Consider the following 19,420-nt stretch of genomic DNA (forward strand, 5'->3'; position numbering starts at 1 on the left):
TGGGAAGTCTTATCATATGTGGGATGTGAAAAATCTTAAATAATCCCTGGCCTACTCATTCACCTTCAAGTCTTCACTGAATCCAGCTATTGCCCAAATACTGTAAATGCACACCGTACCTGCAAGTGCACCACTCCTCTATTGTTTAATTGTGGCGTTTGTTTTAAAACGCCTACTGAAGCTTATACTGTATATCAATAAGTCAATAATGCAAAATGTTGTCTCACTTATATATTACTTTAAGAAACTCTATTTAATGATGGTAACTAGGGCTGTACAATTAATCCAAACTTTATAAAAATCACAATATGGCCTAGTCTACTGCAATTTTCAAATCTCAAGAGGCGCAATATTTGTTAAAGGCAAAATGTGTGTCAAAATACCATTTAATGCAGAGATGTACCGGCCTACATATCATATTCTACGGACTCAAGAAAACATCTTTGTTTGGTACAGAAGTTTTTCAATGAAAATGAGAATAATGATGTAAAAAAAATATAATTCCCAAATCATATCGCAACTGCAATATCAGTCAAAATAATTAAATATTGTTTTCAAAATTGTTCAGCCCCGATGGATGGTAACGCTAATAGAAGGGGCATGTGAACGAGAGAGAGCCTGATCATTATCTAATCTAACTCTAATGTGTAAAGGTCTTGACAAAGCAACTCTTCATAGATCTACGGTCTAATCCGCCCCGTCATTTGGGCACTCTTCCAAATCAATTTCTTTATTGACTGCGTTTGGTCTCTGCAGAAAGTTGCATAACCACCAAAAAATGTATGATTCTGGGAACTATCGACGTTGTGTTTTGAATGCAGATCAGGTCTCTCACTGGAACTGTGGAGTTAGACTGGGAGGAGGCGTGCAGGGACTGGTGCACGTGGTTAGAGTTTGTAGGTAGTGCATCCCAAATCTGTTCTGTCAGTGCACATGTTTGAGGGAAAAACTCTCCTGAATGTAATTGGGTTTACATTAATTTGTGTTTATCAGCTCCACAGGCAGAGCTATTGATCTTTTATTTCCATATAGGTGGGACCTCTGTGATACTGGACACCGGCTTAATTACTGTTAGATTAATTAAAACCCTGTATACTCAACCGTATTAATATGTCTTAAATGTAACATACCTTTCAGAATTAAGGCGATCAAAGCTCAGTCAGCAACCTTTCTGGAGTCACTGACGTGAAGCACGCGATCCGGCCAACCGCTGATATTCCACTCAACTTGGCAACCTACACCGGAGCACTTAGATACTGCAACACATGCACGGCCCTCTCTGCATGTTAACCTCTAACAGTGCGGTTGAATACGGCGTAGTTTGATCACGTGGGCCGCTGCTGCATACAGTCTAAAACATGCTATAGTTGTGTCTCTTCAAGCATGTCATTTTTTTGACACCCTCCCCCCATTTACAGCCAAAGAGGATTTCTCTTTTCCTTGCCCCGGCCCATTATTTCCAGCTTTCTTTCATTTAATTATGTTGTGGTCACATCTCCGTGCACATGGCAACCGCTCTAGTTGCGGTCTCTTTTCACCCCCCCTCCCCTCTCAGCACCAGTCCTGCTATTTCAAGTCCATACTCAGTAAGCACAGGCATGACGGGGCATGAACTCTTCGAGACTACAGGCTGCCAAAAGGGCTGCTGACTGCACATATTGCACATAATTATACTTGCAATAAGCTATACTCAACTCGCTCTAGGATTCAGACCTGTGTGTGTTTTTGTCTTTCGAGAAACTCTTAGGGATCTCAAACGCGTTCTGCTTGCATTGGCTTTTGATTGAAATACTGTGTGCTTGGCAGCGATCGCCCCTGAGATTTGTTGCATAACTACAATTCTGAGCCTCATTTTTCTTGATGAACAAATGCACGTAACGTTGGATTCCCCCCTGTCGCCGGTGCTTGTATATGCATATAGTTTCAGCTGCCATCCGTGGGGAAAAGTGGCAGAGCTATCCTATTAGCTGGTATTGGTGGTATAAGAGCTTGTGGTCGTGCTCCAGGCAGCATTCCATTGGGTCTTGCGTCAGCCAGCAGTCATTCAGCACTGGTTAGTCTAGGCTTATACGCTGTTAATACCCCCTCCCTGATGTCATGACACCATTAACCCAAGCCTGCTGGGGGAGCACAGCACAGTTCATGTCGGTCGACTCACTGACTCTGCTGCTCGCGTCTAAAAGCAGAGCAACTTCTGTACCGAAATGCTCAGCTGGGCTTGTCAGTGGTCAAAAAGTAATCCAGGGATGTTAGGGGCTGCTGTTTGTTTTGTTGGCTAAAGGTTGAGTTTGTACTGTTGCAAAATCAGGCATCATTTCTAGAAATCACTCTTTTCAGTTCTGTTAAAATGTTTGGGTTACCACATACTTGGCCTTAAAGTGTGCTACAAACTTTTTGCATGTAGGTTGTTTCCCTTTTGGCCGCAAGTTAACAGTCCTTAAGACTCATGTGACCACTTATTGTTGACATTACAGCCCAATTAATGTTTTATGTACTTGGTATCTCAAAGCTGAGTAATCATGTTCTGCTTTGTAAAGACTCATTTCTAAGAACCCTAAACGCTTGCCAGAGGAAAACTTTGCGGTATTATTCTTTCCCCCCTCTCCTCCTCCTCCTCCTCCATACTGTAAATACGGACCTATAACAGACCCGATTCTCGCTCCGCTTTCCACTTGTGACCCGAAGGTGATGCAATGCTTGCTCGTCTAACCACCAAAGTGTACAGTGGATTGGGTTCCTCGCTGTCTGGTGTTGGTCCAAATGTGGCTGAAACCCAAGCCTGCGAGAATGTTGCCTTCGTTCTGTAGGTAACCGAACACCTGAGGGAGCACATGCTCGGGTGGGTGCAGGTAATGTGGTGTGGATGCGCGACGATGTGCCAGACGGAATTATCTCTCCGACACATAATGTACAGCGTTTGTACCCCCTGCTTTGGTGTTCTCTATCTCTACATATCTGCCGTCTCTCAGTTTATCTTTGTCTCTTTGTCCCTCATTGTATGCCCCCCCCCCCGCCCCTTTTTTTCTTTAGCGAGCCCCTCTCTCCTAGTTTCACTGTCAATATCGCAAGAATCTGGCGATACGATACGTATCATGATACAGGGGTAACGATTCAATATATCGCGATACATTGCGATATTGTGAGCAAGGCGCTATATTGTGATTATCATAACTAGTATAAAGACACACAAATCTGAGTAAAAAAAAGCACGTGAAATGGCTACTATGGGGATTAATATCATTACACATGAATACAACTGGACTCAATGGATCCACAGGAGTCTCAGCTTTCCAGTCATATCCAATTTATGCAATTCTAAGACTGTTTAGGGACCCCAGTATGCAGGAAAATTAATATACATCATTTAAGAATAGGTGAGAATAACACATTTATACTGCATGCAACAAACTGCATGTGATTGTCATGTCTGTAAAGCGGAGAATCATGGGGTAGTATCAATATTGAACCCATTTTAATTCACATATCTTGAGGTCAGAGGTCAAAGGAACCCTTTGAAAATAGTCATGCTAGTTTTCCTCTCCAAACTTTAGCGTAAGTTTGGAGTGTTATTTTGGAGCCTTCTTTGCGACATAGAAGTGTGACATGGTAGGTACCAATGGATTCCTTATGTTTTTCTAGTTTCATGGGATGCCAGTAGCTTCACTCTACCTTTAAAACTCAGCCCGCTACACCGTCCAAAAGACAGAAAAGCGATTAATTAAAAATCAATACGGTGTTTTGGAGAATCAATATAGTATCATAAAACATAATATCGAGTGTATCGATATTTTCTTTCACCCCTACTCACCGTACCAGCTGGAAACTTCAATGCAAAATCAAAACAAACCATGGTTATTTGGCTTTGGCAGATGTATCAAACGATTAACAACAAAAAAGCCTTTTTCCCCCCCAGAAATAATCCCAGTGTGAAACCTCAGAACAATACAGGCCTTTTTTTCTGTTCTTGAATTATATCTCTGTCCTAAAGCTCATTCTGATTTCCTCTCACGCTCTGAATAAAGCACTTCTGACCATGCATGCATGTATTTTGTCGTACATAATTGCATTTTCTGCCCTCTGGTTTTCTAGTATTATACCCAGACTTATCAGGGCTTAGAGTGATGTACTTTGGTACTTAGGAACAGGACTTTCGTTAAGTCCTTCTTAATATGATTTTTTTCAGCCAGCCAAGTTTGTTAGCATTCCTTTAGAGTAAGTAAGTCAAATAAATCCTGTTCCCCTTTCCCCTCGAGTGGTCACACAGATCTCCAGCTCTTTTCTGATACCAGTTAGATGTTTTACTATGGCTGCACGATTAATCAAATATTAATCAAGATCACAATTTTGGCTTCCCATAATTAGATGAACATGATCGCCTGAGATATTGATGTTTAAAATGCGTGTTCTGCTCATAAAAATAGAAAACGCTGCAGCATATCAAATCAAGCACATCCTAAACTAACAGCCAGCCACCAGTCGGTGATCCAGATGTTTTGGCTTCACTTTTGGGTATAGATATTATCTATACAACCAATGTGTTTATGATTAAATAAAGAACATGAAATTGTTTATCTAGCTCTTAATGTAATAATTTTGCTCTCGAAGTGCACCAGATTTAACTTTAAAATGTAGCTAACAAAGTGATGGGGTGAATATTCCTGTATTTTTTCATATAGCAGAAAAAAATATTCCAATGACAGTTTTTTCCAACATCGTTCAGCCCTAATTTGTACATTACCAGGGTTGTAGCACAGCATGGAAGTGAAAACAGTGCTCTGTTTATTTTAATGTGAAAGAGCAATAAAAATACGCTGTCGCTAAAATCAAAGAATAATCGTGATAAATAATCGGGATTATCATTTTGGCCATAATCATGCATGCAGCCCTATATTTTACCTACAAGGTCAGTTTTATTTGGGGGTTGATGTTTCCTTTATTGTAGATGATAATGATGCCACATCACAGCTTTATGTTCTTGACTAAAAGGAGGTCTAATGCGACAGTTCTGTGTTGCCATTTAAAGAGGTTATCTGCTACCAACAGGTGTAGTAAAGATGGCGTCATGAGAAGGCGAATCCATCTAGCGCAGCCCTCTGGGGCCACCATCGCAGCCAACTTGTGCACAAGCACAATTGCTCCCAAGCTCCCTTCCATTCATCTATGCCATTGCATAAGACCGGTTCTCCCAAGCAGCCCAATGAAATCCTCATCCAATTAGGCACTGTCCACATTTCCAAAAGGCCTTTCTCTCATAGACTGGTGCTATTCAGCCTCCCCCGGCATGACATCAGGCCCTCTCTTATAGCCCCACTTTACGCTGCTGCTCTCAAATAATGAAAGCTGCCAATTAATGACTAATCAACATGTGCAACAAGCACATCCAGTGAGGAGTGACTACCATCTAATCTGCTGATTAAAACAGAAGACAGAGATGCTCTGTTCAACTCGCTCTCTCCCCGTCTTTCAGTGTTGCATTTCTGCAGAAACAACAGCCAGCCCACACACACACACACACACACAACCGAAACACACTCTTCTACTCGGACAACCTCATTTTGAGAATAATAATTGGAGTTATTTGCTATTTTAATTTTAGAGCTACTTGGGACACTAAAAAGTTTTGGTCAGTGTTTGTTAGTGTAATACCTACAGTAAATTCAAAGTCTTTATTTGGTGATCTACAGTTATATGAGGACATAATTCTGTCCATTTGATTGGTGTAATTTAATGACTTGACTATTTTCATGCTCAAGTTCAAGATGAATTATTAGTTGCATGTAAAAACAAATATACACATATGTAACGGTTGCCTACAGAGCTAAAGGCCGGTGGGAATCTCCAGCCCAGAACAACACAATACAGTAGAGCAGGCGACTTATCTCTCCACCCACAGCACTCCCTGTCCCAGAACTGCACATTTCTATATGTCGTTTCACCATAGGAAGTTTTGATAACCAACAGCGTCGTGTTAAATATTCTCTCGTAAGGCATCTGGCTAGTTTAAATACATACAGTAGAGTAATTGACCTCCTCTCTCTAGGGGTTGGGTTACGGTCAGTACATTCACTTCAATGGGCTCTCCACAAGTCCCCAGACACACAGTTGGATCGGTGCCATTTCTTGAATTAAGACGCTGTTTATGTCCGGGACTAGAGCGGTGCAGGATGAGGGTAGGGGTTGGATGGGGGTGGGGTTTGGAGGAGAGGGCGGTAGCTGTTGTGTTACAGTGCAGCATGGGTTAACAGTGGGAATCAGGGAGATGGGAGGCGTCAGCGGGTGTGGTACTTGAGAAAGGGGCGTGTTAGAGCAGCTTTAAAGCTGCAGTAGGTAGAAATGGAGCAAATGTGATTTAAAAAAAGTTATTTTTATAAAACGGTCACCATATCCTGACAGTAGAGCATGAGACAGGTAATCTGAAAGAAATCATATAACTCTGTGTCCTCCGGTGCTCCATCTGTAAGATTTCACAGATCGGAGGAAAACAACCAATCAGAGCTGATCTGGAGCCTTGCCGTCTATGAGCAGCTGTCAATCACTCGCGAACTCTGATCAAACGGTCAAACTAGGCAGCGCTGATCAAATATGAATCAATATTCTGTTGCTCTAATGCCTATTTCTCACCTCAGATGTTTTCAGAAACATCTTGTAGTGTACTGTTTAGCTGTAAAATGAGAAAGTTTGAAACCCGGCAGCCATGTTGAGAACAGCTGATGAAATACCAAGCACCGCCCACCAGCCGGAGCACAGCCAATGGGAATGCTCTCTCTCTGAAATTACCTGTGATTGGCCAAAGTCTCCCGTCACACGTTACATTTTTTAAAGCCTGAAAACAGCCATGAGGAGGTGCAGAAGTCTGTGTTCTTATAAACAAAACAAACCACTATATAAGACCATGGAAACATGACATGGTCTGTTCTGTCACCCCGGCTATCCCGTATCATCCTTCACGACTCATTTCACCTGTGACTGGTCTGTTGAGATTATAAGACAGGCTGTTCTCAACTGGCTATGGGTGTGTGTGACTCAAAATGTAGCAGATTTATAGCTAGAGTTGCACAGGGTCATATAAGCACCAGCTGCCAGCTAAATATCCATCTGCTTAATTGAGATACATTTACCCAACACAGTTTTCTCTTTCTCAAGTAGTCACTAGTCTTACGTTTGAGCTGAGCAAGCGTTAAAGCGTTAAAGGTCCCATATTGTCAAAAGTTAGATTTTCATGTCTTTTATATTATAAAGCAGGTTTAAGTGCTATATAAATACTGTGAAAGTATCAAAACACTCAATCCATGGAGAAATACACACAGCCTGTATATTCAGAAACGGAGCGTTTGAAACAAGCCGTTAGGATTTCTGTCCATTTGTGATGTCACAAATCTACAATATTTAGACCATTTCACAGTTTTAAACGTAAACATACTCAATGTGTCCCAGTTTATTTCCTGTTGCAGTGTAAGTGAACGACATCAACTGACAGGATGTAAACATGGACCCAAGCTGTTTCCTAGCAACGCAATTCCGTTGCCATTCCGTCGAAATGCACTAAAACGGAGCGTTTCAGACAGAGCATGAATACAGGTATATTCAGACAGACAATATGAGAACATAATGTGTTTTTTGAACATTAATGCATGTAAACATGTTCCAGTAGAAACCCAAAATACAAACATGAACCTGAAAATGAGCACGATATGTCTCCTTTAAATAAAACTGTTCATTCTTGTTATTTCAGTTCAGTTTTTCTTACTGACGCAAACATTTTAACCTTTAACCTTCTATTTTTCTCACCTGTCTGACCACTATAAATGTAGGGAACCTCCTGGATTTGGACTGTAGGACGCTCCTCAGTGAAAGGGGTAACCTTCTTTTTGTTTTGTTGCTTCACTGCCAAGAGAAACTATTAAAGGGATGATGACAAACCCAGATAGTAAGTTTAGATCTACTGTCAGACATAGTTGAAGATGTGCACACACACTTGTGTACACACAGATGCTGGAACACACATGCACATTGCACAAGCTGCAATGGGGTTTCCACAGATCACACAGGGCCCAACACAAATGCAGCGGGCGTGGGCGTATTTATTCTTGCGTAGTCAGCATCATTATCACAGGATGAAATTTCATATATGAAAATATGAGAGCCTGTTTATTATTGGGCTTAACCTTGTATGTAAATGCACCGTCTTCCAGTAAACCCTACGAAACCTTCCAGGAAATCGTATCTATCATTTCAACGAGACGTGACCCACAATGTTCTATCCACTTTTCTTTCTCCGCTCCCTCAAGTTGAAGCTGTTATTCGTTACTTCTAATGCCATTGTTTTTTAGATCAAGACTTATAAACATAGCTTATTAAAGGGTAACTTCGATATTTTTCAACCTGGACCCTATACTTTCCCATGTTTTTGTGTCTAAGTGACTAATGGGGTCAGCAATATTTGAAATTGGTCTAGTATTGAGGGAGTTAATTGTAACCGGCAGCCGCTAAATGAGCTTTGAGGGCAATTGAGCAGCGTTAATGTAACGTTACATTCACTAAAAATGCTTGTTTTTACCACAGTTTTTGCTCAGATTGTTATTATAAGTAAGTGAAAACATTATGGAAAGGACCCTACAGAGAAATAAAAAGTTTTTCTCACATTTTGCACAATATGGTCTGTTTGTTATTGTGTCCAAGTCCCGCTCAAGGAGAAGTCTCGTTGTGAAATCTGGATATTCGTATACTCTGGCTCAAATGAATACGGGCGTCCATCAAATTCAAAGACCTCGTCCACATTGTCGAAGTCAGCTAAATATTCAGCTAGGACGTTGAAAATCTTTTAGATAACACTAAGCTACACTTTCTGTACTCCAACACAACAAACTGCCCGGCTGGCACTCGCGTTTCCACCATGGATGTTTTCCACCGTTGATTTCCAGCAACACGTCACCTCGCCAGATTTCAGAACGAGACTTCTCCTTGACCAAGACTCTTTCCATAACACTTATAATAACAATCAGAGCCTGTCATGGCAAAAACAAGCACTTTTAGTGGACGTAAATGACGTTGCCAGCTTGCCCCAATAGCACAATATTGCATACTCAATGCTGGACCAATTTCAGAAATTGTTGTCCCCATTAGTCAAAATCATGGGGAAATAGGATCCAGGTTGAAAAATACCAAAGTTACCCTTTAAACAGTTGAGCATCTGTGTTTAGCTTTTCTCATGCAAAAAGTCCATAAAGGTTTGCACAAATGTTCCCTGTGAGACGGGCCAGACAGAGTGATCAGACTCCCTACAGGAGCCGGTGGGACGGTGCATCTGAGCGTGCCGTTATGGTCGGAAATCCTGCAGGAGCAGTTGGGTGTGCGATAGAAAAAACAGAGCTGTGCAGACCTCTACCCCAGGGTGCAGGAGATAAAACACTTTGTTCCCTGACACGACCTGACCCCTAGAAGCATAAAAAAGTGCCCTTTTGACCTTATGATACCTAAGTAGGAAGCTTACAATCAGTGTGTGTTGTGTTTGCGTTGCGTATGCACACACACATATTCTGCCATATGTTCCTCACTTTTCTCTCGACACCATCCACCCTATCCCTGGCTGGCCCACAAATCAAGCCATTTCGTGAGGCCAGGGGTTTCGCCATATTGCACACGTTTTTTCACCGAGTGCCCTATATGGAAAGAATGTGCTCTCTGCATTCCAAAGATGACTGAGCGGCGCTGAACGGCCCCGTGTTAAGCTGTGTCCAGTCCAATCAGCTGAAGTCAAGTTGACTGGGATGAACACATTTTACAATTCTATACACAGGGAAAGTGGTTGACACAGCTGCACAGCTGAGCTGTACAGATGCTGCTATAGAGCAGCGTTGGGGGGGGGGGTTGGTTTATTGTTACCCAGCGATGCGGGCTCCATGTGTGAAAGAGGTTTAATTAAATCCAAATGTAACCAGAAAGGCTCTGTGCTGGGTTATTTTGTTACAGATTTGATATGTTTGATGAAAACCCCCTGAATTGTCTGATTTGACAGTGAATGCCTCGTCACTCTGACTTGTGCTGTTGTTGCCAAAAGGCCCAGACTGGAGAGACACTTGACACCAGGATCCATATCGGTAATTCCACATTAGTGAGAGGTTTAAATGCTTCTGCAAGTCTTACCCTGCATGCATGCATACTTACAGTAACATAGCATGTTGTATATTTCTCTCTGGTTGAATTCAAACACCTCTGTTCCAACAAGTTACACAATACAGACACTGTAATCCAGCGTTTCTATTGTTCCAAAGAAATACTCTGTCATAACTTTGGCAACAGCAGAATGGCTATTTACACATGATCCTTCCATACCTAAGCCACATAGCATGTATTTCATTTTATTTAGTAACTCTGAATGTTGGATGAAGTTTTTAAAAGTTACAGTGTGTAGGATTTGGCGGCATCTAGTGGTGTGGTTGCAGATTGCAACCAACTGAGTACCCCTCCACTCGCTCCTCCCTTTCCTAACATGAGCCGCCAAGGGCAAGACTGTGGTAACGCTGTTCGCCTCCGGTAACAGAAGTCAGACGGCGGCTGGCGGTACAACGGTTTTGAACTCTGCGGCTCACGCTATCGCAGTTTCACAAGCGTATCGGAGAACTACGGTGGTCTTCAGGTAACATAAAAACACGAAAGGCTCTCACTACAGCCAGTGTTTGGTTTGTCCGTTCTTCACTGTAGAAACATGGCGGAGCAACATAGTGGACTCCGTGAAGAGGACCTGCTCTCTATGTAGATATGAAGGGCTCATTCTAAGCTAACAAAAACACAGCAGTTTTTAGTTTCAGGTGCTTATACACTAATGAAAACATAGTTATGAATAGTATATTCCATTTCTGCTAATGGATCCCCCGAAAGGTGACACACTATTCCTTTAAAATCGGAGAACTTCTTTCCTGCCATTTAAATACATATATTAAATGTGCTTTTTGTGAACTGTAACAGAACTCTTCTAGCGTCTGACTTAAAAGTAAAATCACTTGTACACCGCAAAAGTTTATGCTACAGTATTCTTCTGGATACTATTTAGAATATTTTCCCATTAAGAAAAGGACGGGAATATACTGTATATAGAGCAGTGAACGCCTCACCGAAATGTACAGAGGCTGGCGGGCAGGTGGACCGTCAGTAGACAGGTAGGTACACAGAAACAGAGAGGTTAAGAGAGAAACAGGCAATCAGACTGGTTGACAGTTAAGACAGACAAACCAGACCAACAGGCAGGCAGACAGGTTTAAAAAAAAAGAAAAGAAAATGAATCGACTCCTCAGTTTACAACTTTGGCAGTGCAGCTCACAAGACACACTTATTTCAGGGTTGGCCTGCATACAGCGTGGGAGGTTAAAAGTTTAATATTTCCATTTCTAGGTATTTTTATTGGACTCCTCGGAAAGGCTTAAGGAAGGGAAAAACCTAATAACCTGTTATTTAATATGGGGGGGGGGGGGAATTGTGGCCTGAATAAGTGATGACTCTATTTGAAACCATAATGAGAGTTGATATACAGAGTGCTAAATGTAGATTTATCATTTGCAAAGAAACAATTATTCTTGCAAATTTGTGTCTGAAAGTTTGTTTTTGCTTTGTAATCCCTTATGGATCAGTACATTTGTGTGCCGTATTTCCCATCATGGTGTTGGTTGCAAGCAGAGACAGCAGCCTCTAAAGTTCTCTTAACATCCATCTTTGGTCTGGTGAGCTGGTCAGTCACTGATCCACCTATACCATGTAAAAGAGGAGAACCGTTCAGGGAAATGTGTCTACTGTTTCAATTAGGCTTTACTTTAAATAGCCCGGGGTTCTGGTGATCCCAGGCCTCGCCTTTGGCTCCTCTGCGAGGGCTTATCACCTTGACATGTTAAAGCTGGACCCTGGAGATGTAAGCATATATACCAGCACATTAACCCCCCCACTGACCAAGAGTGTACGTGTTCAAGAGCACCTACACTGTGCGTGTTGTTGATTGTAGTTAAAGAGCTCATTCTTCTCAAACCTAAGTTTAGTTTCACTTCAAGCATGACTCATCATTTATACGTTGTAACGTCCAGTACAGTTAACACTCAGAGGTCAAAGTGTGTACATTTCCCAACAGCAGTTGTAGAGTTTCACCACAACGGTGACCTGTGTCGCCAATTTGATATAGGTTTGTACATACACTCACACTATTACAGTCAAATGACACTGACTTTTGAGTAAAGGAAAGCCCTAACTGAATAATTGTCTTAGTGCTTATGGCTTATTGGCTCAAGGGCGATGTCGTATAACATTGCATGTTCTAGCTCATTAAGTACAAATTGCGTATACGTCACATTGATGCGGACTGTTTTCTAAAGCATAAATGTTTGTTTTTTAGTGATCTTGGCAGCAGAAAGGCATTGCTAATCCATCCCAGGTGTTAAATGTACATTATGATCATGAGGTAAAGCAGTTATAGGAGCTGTCTTGAAGGAGCTTTGACATTGGAGAAGAATTCTTCCTTTTTCACAAAGATCATGTTTGCATATTGGTTTTCTTTCAGATTTAGTTTCCTAACTTAGACGGATTATTGGATTTGTAGGTAATGGGCTCAAACCACCATTATGGACCTTTTTTTTTTAAATAATATAAACTGCACACTAAATATTTCCCACACCATCGGGTGAATGTTGGTAAAACCTTTAAAGCAGAACACCTTCAGCGGAGTGTCGTGCATTTTGCTGTGAAGTCTCACCCAGGTTAGTGCTGGAAAGGATTTATGATTCATGATAGGCATTATGAAGGCCCTTCTGTGTTTGAAGTCCACCAGCTAACCTTCTCCCTCATGCAAGTTTGAGCAAAAATCCCTTTAATTAATCCAGATGCAGTCACCTCACCGCTGGGTACAGCCGCCGCACCCCAAAGTCCGCCCCTTTCTAGTGCGGCGACGCTGTCCGGGGTAATTGCACTGTCAAGGTCAGAGATGGTTAGGTTTCAGTGTGCTGTTCAAGTGGAAGGAATCGAATCAAAGGGCTCTGAGAGGGTCTAATCCCTGCACTGGAATGGCTTTGATTGTGTCAGGGAGCAATTAAGCATAGGTGCATGTGTGTTTGGTCAATATATCAGTCACTGGGAAAGTCACATATGAGCGCTTTGAAACTTGGGTTGCGAGGTATTTTAATGCTGCGTGGAACGCCTGAGCTTTTTTCCCATGTTTTATCACGCACAGGTGATGAAGCCGAACTCACACCGATGATGTTGAAAGGCCAAATACAGTGGTGTTTAATGTTTACTATTTAATCCGCATAAAATAAGAAATTTTGATAAAGATTTAAGCCTCACAACCATTTTGTTTAGCTAGTAATAGTTGACACAGCCTCCTGACTCCTGAAATCTAATAAACATACAGTTCAGCCGCAGCCAGTCAGCCAGTGTGTGGCGCCTAACGAGGGGCCGCTCGGACAGTTTGGGCTGATGTTAATTTGTTTTGTTTTTGTTGTAAACTGTGTGTCTGGAAATAATGTGTAAATGACGAGCTGTCCTTGCAGGCCAGGCCACACACATGGACTGACACAATAAAACACACACACACTCAGTACAAGCGAGCCCTTTCAGCGGCCCGAGTGATCGTGGTGCCAAGCTCTTTGTTTAGAATGCATTCATGGTTTGGTCATTATTTGTAAGCCAAATGTTGGAGGTTTAAAAAACATATATCTTGTTACAGATTGGAAAACTGCAGAACTTATGGCAGCCTATGTAAAGTGCATTTCTTCCTGCCACGACAGATAATATATTGAATAAGAAAAAAGTGGTTGGTTTGACAGGATTGTTGACCAGTGCCGGTTACTTTCTGTTTTTAAAGAAGAATCAGGCCTCACGTGTTTAAAACTTCATCAAAGACGGAGGATTGTCATGAGCAAGTTTGACTGATATTTTGATCGTAGCACATTAACGCTTAAAGGAACAGTGTGTAACAATTAGGGGGATCTATTGGCAGAAATGGAATATAATATTAATAAGTTTCTTTAGTGCATAATCACATGAAAATAAGAATCGTTGTGTTTTCGTTACCTTAGAATGAGCCGTTTGTATTTACATACGGAGCGGATCCTCTTCGTGGAGTCGGCCGCCATGTTTCTACAGTAGCCCAGAACGGACAAACCAAACACTGGCTCTAGATAGGGCCTTTCACGTTTTTGCGTTGGTCGCCGAAGTTCATCTGCAAGGCAATCTGCAACCTAACCGCCAGATGCCGCCAGATCCTACTCACTGCACCTTTAAGTAGATGTCTTACAGTCCAACAATGTCTGTAACTATAAACACTTTTGGCTTCTGATGTGGTCGGACAAACTAGTTCAGTTTAAGCATAACTGGGCCCTTACAGTCAATGCTGCCATGTTTTAGTTTGACTTATTAAAAGGCTAGTTCATGTCACGGCCGCATTGCCATTTTGCTTGCATCACCTTTGTCAGAATGTTTTGCAATTTAGGGGCGTGTCCAGTGTGCAGTGTGGTAGCTGACTCTACTGGGAGCAGAGCTGACTAGTCGGTCAGAGACGGAAACATACACCCCTCAGTAAACACAAGTAGAGCTTCTCAAAGACCCTGAAAACGCCTAAAAATAGAGCGTTTACACATCCACGCACAGCCACACGTGCGCAACATATGTAAACATCCACACACACACACATGCCCACATACAGTACATGTACAGGCAGAAATGCACACACATATGTATACACACTCCAGGGCCACAAGGGCAGCCTGCTGCACAACCGCTAATGCAAACACAAGATAATATTAGCCGTCTATAAAATGGCAGGACATATTTTTAAAATACCAACACGGGGTCACGAACTGCTGCATAAAAGACCGTCATAGTTGTGAGGCCGAGCTGCTCGGCTCCAAATATACCGCGGTGCTCTAACTTGGGACCTGGAGAGGTGCCTGCGGGGTATTTTTGGGTCAGTGTTTACAGGTGTTTATTCAGTGGAAGCAGTGCCAAGAGGTTAATGGGATACCCACTTTAAGAAGTTCAAATAGACTGAAGTCCATGTTGTTGAGTTTGTGGTTATTTTGACCCAAGGATGGCCGGTAGGGAGGCTTCATAGAGCAGAAGGACACCTTTAAAGTCACCTTGAGGTGTGACTTCTATTGCAGCTATTTACAAAGACATTGAAGTATGGTGCGCTGTGGTGAGATTGACAGCTGGGTCGGAGTAAGAACGGTAAAATGATTTAGAAAACAGAGAGAGTGAGGGAAAGCATCTCATTTTCCATTCTCCATAATAGAGACGTCTTTACAACAAACCTCTTTGTACTCTACAAATGTGCTGCAATGGTAGTGCAAAGATAAATCTGCTCTTTTATCATCCAAATATGAGCCATTATGGTTTATCTTGGCTCCGGTCCATGCACTTTACATCAGTGCTAAAGTAGATTATAGGCTAAAGATTCAATTATTTTGCTTACTCTTCACAATTTATAACCAACCGCCGTCCCTCCCTTGTTGCTTGTCGATGTTGTTTACTGCGGGTCTATGTGGGTTAAGAAGTGATCTGGGCTATATCCGTCCACTCAGAACCTAGACTCCATCTTCCTTTCCTCCTGTCGTCCTCCTTTCCTTCTCCTTCCTTCATCCTTCCTCTCTCTCTTGGACCCCCCCCTTCTTCCTTTGTAGCTTTCCACTAACCTCCATTTGTCTGCTCTTCTTCCTCTGCAGGTTCTGCTCTGTCCATCTCGTGTCCAAACTGATCCGACCAAGCACATTGTGCGAGAGAGCTGAGAGGCGCAAAACATGGCTGTGGCCGGATGTCCAGATTATTTCCTGCATCATCCAAATTATCAGGTAAATGGGCAATCTCCTATGTAGGTTTTAAATTTAGTAAATTAAAAATCTCTCTTTAAGCGGGATGTATTTGCTACTTTGACAGCTGAACTAGTGTTCGTAGAGATGAAATGTTGCCGCTTTAGACGAGGAATGAAACAGCCAAGAAGACTTATGTGTGAAGCCAGACTTTCTCTCCAGTGTTGGATGTCTGTTTCAAGATTTTAAACCCAAAACAACTTTATTTAATAGAAATGATGACGTTTCTAAAGTATAAATGTGCCAACATCCTCATGAAATTTCATTGGCTCCTGTTCACAGCTCCCAACATTGGACTTGTTTATCCCCAGGGCACGGCTAACGTAATACTGGAGAAGTTGTTAGCTGGATGAGATTACGAAATTTGAACTCTGTCCCTGTACAAGCCAGACGCCTTATTATTTATGTATTTACCATGGGAAACTAATAGTAAACCATCCAAGAAGTACTCGAGGTAGGTTTACTTCCAAGAATTCCAAGAAATAGTGAGGGAGCGGATTCAGGTCAGTACGGTCCTCGCCTGCAGTCCTGATCAGCCCTTTAGATGCTCTTCATAGTATAATAGATTTGCTTTATTATTTATAATGTACTGGAGGGGTGAATAAAAGAATGGTCTTTTGTTATAGTTTGTCCTGTTTAGTCTAGCCCTCCTGACTAAAGGGAGTCGGTGAATGGCAGCGATATGGTCATAACATTCCACCACTGTGAACACATTGAATTCACAAAGAGCTGCAGGGCGACACACAGTTAAAGAGTGTTGGTCCAACAGATGGACAAAAGCATCTTTTGGCTGACACACCCCCAGGTAACGGCTGCTCTTTTCATTCTGATTCTATGGTCGGCCCTCATACACATACAAACACACACGTACACGTACACACACACATACACCAGGACCTTTTGAACCGAGTGTATTTAGTGTGTTTCCTTGTGCAGTGGAAATCACATTTCAAGGTCCTGGAGTGAATCCAAGTTTTTAACAGCTACCTCACTGAATCTGAATCTGAAAAAAAAAAATCATATAAATATAAAGTAAAATTTTCCTAAAAAACACAAAATAGTTTTTCACCTTGCCAACAGTGCTATATTTCTGTCCTGGGTTTGGGGCGATTGACTCACCTGGTTGTTGAGCTTGGTGATATGGCCGAAGTCTTCTCTCATGATATACAGTAGGTTGTTTCATATGTCGATAATGATATATATCACAATACAGCATGTTTTCTTGTAATTCAATAAATAAATAGTCTACATGAAATAACCACATGGTAAAGCCTATGTGAATTAAATAATTGACAAATGAAAAGTACGGAGTATTTTCTCATTTTAAGAACTTTAGCTCAAAATGTACATGACCTTTAAATGAAATCATAGAGAAACTAGAAGCGCAGACCTCCGCAAAGGCAGGTTTCATGTACGTCGCTGCCCCCCTCCCCCCCCCAATCCTATTTTTGTTTAGCCATGCAGTGTTAGTGACACAGAATTTCCCACAGAATTCGATTATATTTGAGGTAGCTGCATGCGGGATGAGGCACACCCACGCTTTCTTAAATTAAGTATTAAATAATACCGTATATAAGCAAATATTTAACTCAAATGCATCAGTTTTGGACAAATTTGTGCAGATGTGTTCATTGTTCGTGAACTCCGGATTGATTCTATTCGAGGATTCGGCCGGCCGTCTTCTCTGTGGTTGAAAAGCCAACAACAATCCTGCCTCCCGCACATGATCATGTTCTGATTCAGAGTGTGCACGGAGAGGAGGGGCTGTTCACAGACGATCCATTGTCACTGTGTTTGAGAGAGAGAGAGAGAGAGAGAGAGAGAGAGAGAGAGAGAGAGAGAGAGAGAATCAATGAGCAGCTCTACAATAAAATAAGATTTTATCCATTTTAAATAGTAAAATAAAATAGAAAATCAATATGTAATGGTCAATGTTGATATTGTGGCTACCACAAATGAATATATAAAAAAAATTTAATAAATGAATGTATGGGAAACACTGCTGTCGTTAACCATGAATCCATTGTCCAGGCTTGTGAATAAGGAATTGTGCTCAATTGTGTATCCCAGATAGGGCTGGACGATAAGGAGAAAATCACATATCACAATATTTTTAGCCAAATACCTTGATATCGATATTGTTATTGGTGTAATCACAAAATATTTACTAAATGAGTCTCACTCGCTGAGATTGAGATGCAAACAATAATCTTAATTTGTATATGGATTAGAAAGGCACACGCTCACATTTGTTACTTATAAAGGCCTCTAAACATCAGCTTGTATCCTGATGTGCTGATTTGTTATTGAGTGAGTAAAAAGGGCCGACTTGACCTCTGGACATCTGGGTTTTAGGTTTGCTTAGATTTGTTCACACCAGCCTCCGTAGAGCAAAGGGCTTCCAAACATTTGTATTAGGCCAGTAGCACTATTAGCCTGATCAGAAGCTAGGCCGTTGTCTGCTCGTCATCTGGTGCCGTGGCTTTATCTATGACCTTTGACCTCAGAGGACAGAGAGTTCAGCCTGCTAGAGTCTCCCAGATCTCCACAGTTTAGAGAGAAAGAAACCAAAGGTTCACATGAGTCACTGTGTGTGTGTGTGCGTGTGTGTGTGTGTGCTTGTATTTGTTGTAGAGTGAAGTCAGGGTCGCTAGTGTGTATATTGTTTCTATGTTTCTTTCCCTTATTGCTTCAGCTGCAAAGATTAATCCACATATGTTGCTAAAAGAGCTTACATTTTTAATGAGGCGTTCATTTAATAACAGAACAGTTTAAGGAACCAACCCAACAAAAATAAAAACTACAGGGACTAGGTCTTGAGTTGAAGCTGAGGTGACACCCTCTTTGGCACGGTGGATCATCGCATATACGGTGTCCAAAAATAGAGCCGTGTAAATATGTGTAGGCTAATCTTCTTATACCGTATGTGCCTATTGCATTCACACTGCTACACCTCCCATGATTTGAATGGAAATCAACTGTTTTATTATTATTATTATTCCATTATGGCTGTTTTATGACTTTAAATATCTGAATGGTTTGAGGAATCATTAAATTCTTTCATCTTTACCAACGGTTTGGATGGATGCTGCTGGAGCTACAGTATACAGACTTTAATGTACACACACACGCTCAGACGCACACACACACATTGGGCTGTTTGCAAAGCATTCAGCTATAACAGATGTACCTTGACTGCTGCTTGACTTGCTGAATGAGAAAACCCATTCACTGTGAAATTCCAGGGTTATGGGAGATTTTCTCTGATAAAAACTGCTGCAGCAATTCAAAACAGATTCAAGTGGAGATAACATTCATACTATAATCAGCGGATTATATCTCCACTTTAATCTCGTTTCTGTTGCATGATCGTGACCGGTATGTGTGCAAAGCGAGGCAAATCTGATGTGGTAAAAACGGATTGTTAGTGGCAGGATGATGGCTGATTTAAAGAACCCTTAATACAGAAACTACAGTACCAATAATACTTTTTATAAGGTTATATAAATGTAACCTGGGCCCTTGTGTATAGTAAAACTTGAGTAGATTACACACTATAATGCTGTGTAAGCAGAGCTCAA

The 19,420-nt window shown here is 41.6% G+C and overlaps 1 protein-coding gene and 1 long non-coding RNA gene across 6 annotated transcripts in view; one reads left to right on the forward strand and one right to left on the reverse strand.

Moving 5' to 3' along the window:
- Positions 1-19,420, forward strand: part of grb10b (growth factor receptor-bound protein 10b) — a 76,233-nt gene that overhangs the window by 2,798 nt on the left and 54,015 nt on the right. For 3 of the 5 annotated variants that reach the window (XM_037784090.1, XM_037784093.1, XM_037784094.1), the window contains exon 2: positions 15,696-15,821. In XM_037784090.1, coding sequence (XP_037640018.1) covers positions 15,771-15,821 — 51 coding nt within the window. In that variant the 5' untranslated portion in view covers positions 15,696-15,770. Of the gene's footprint in view, positions 1-7,811; positions 7,857-10,034; positions 10,098-15,695; positions 15,822-19,420 lie in introns of those variants that run through there. The other 2 variants (XM_037784091.1, XM_037784092.1) reach the window with 2 other exon arrangements.
- LOC119496644 lies at positions 5,244-19,040 on the reverse strand. The gene is made up of 3 exons (XR_005208755.1): positions 19,030-19,040; positions 10,539-10,690; positions 5,244-5,256 (listed from the first exon to the last, which is right to left on the reverse strand). It is a non-coding gene; the product is annotated as an uncharacterized LOC119496644 (long non-coding RNA).

The sequence above is a fragment of the Sebastes umbrosus genome, chromosome 11, assembly GCF_015220745.1.
Source record: "Sebastes umbrosus isolate fSebUmb1 chromosome 11, fSebUmb1.pri, whole genome shotgun sequence".
Lineage (NCBI taxonomy): Eukaryota > Metazoa > Chordata > Actinopteri > Perciformes > Sebastidae > Sebastes > Sebastes umbrosus.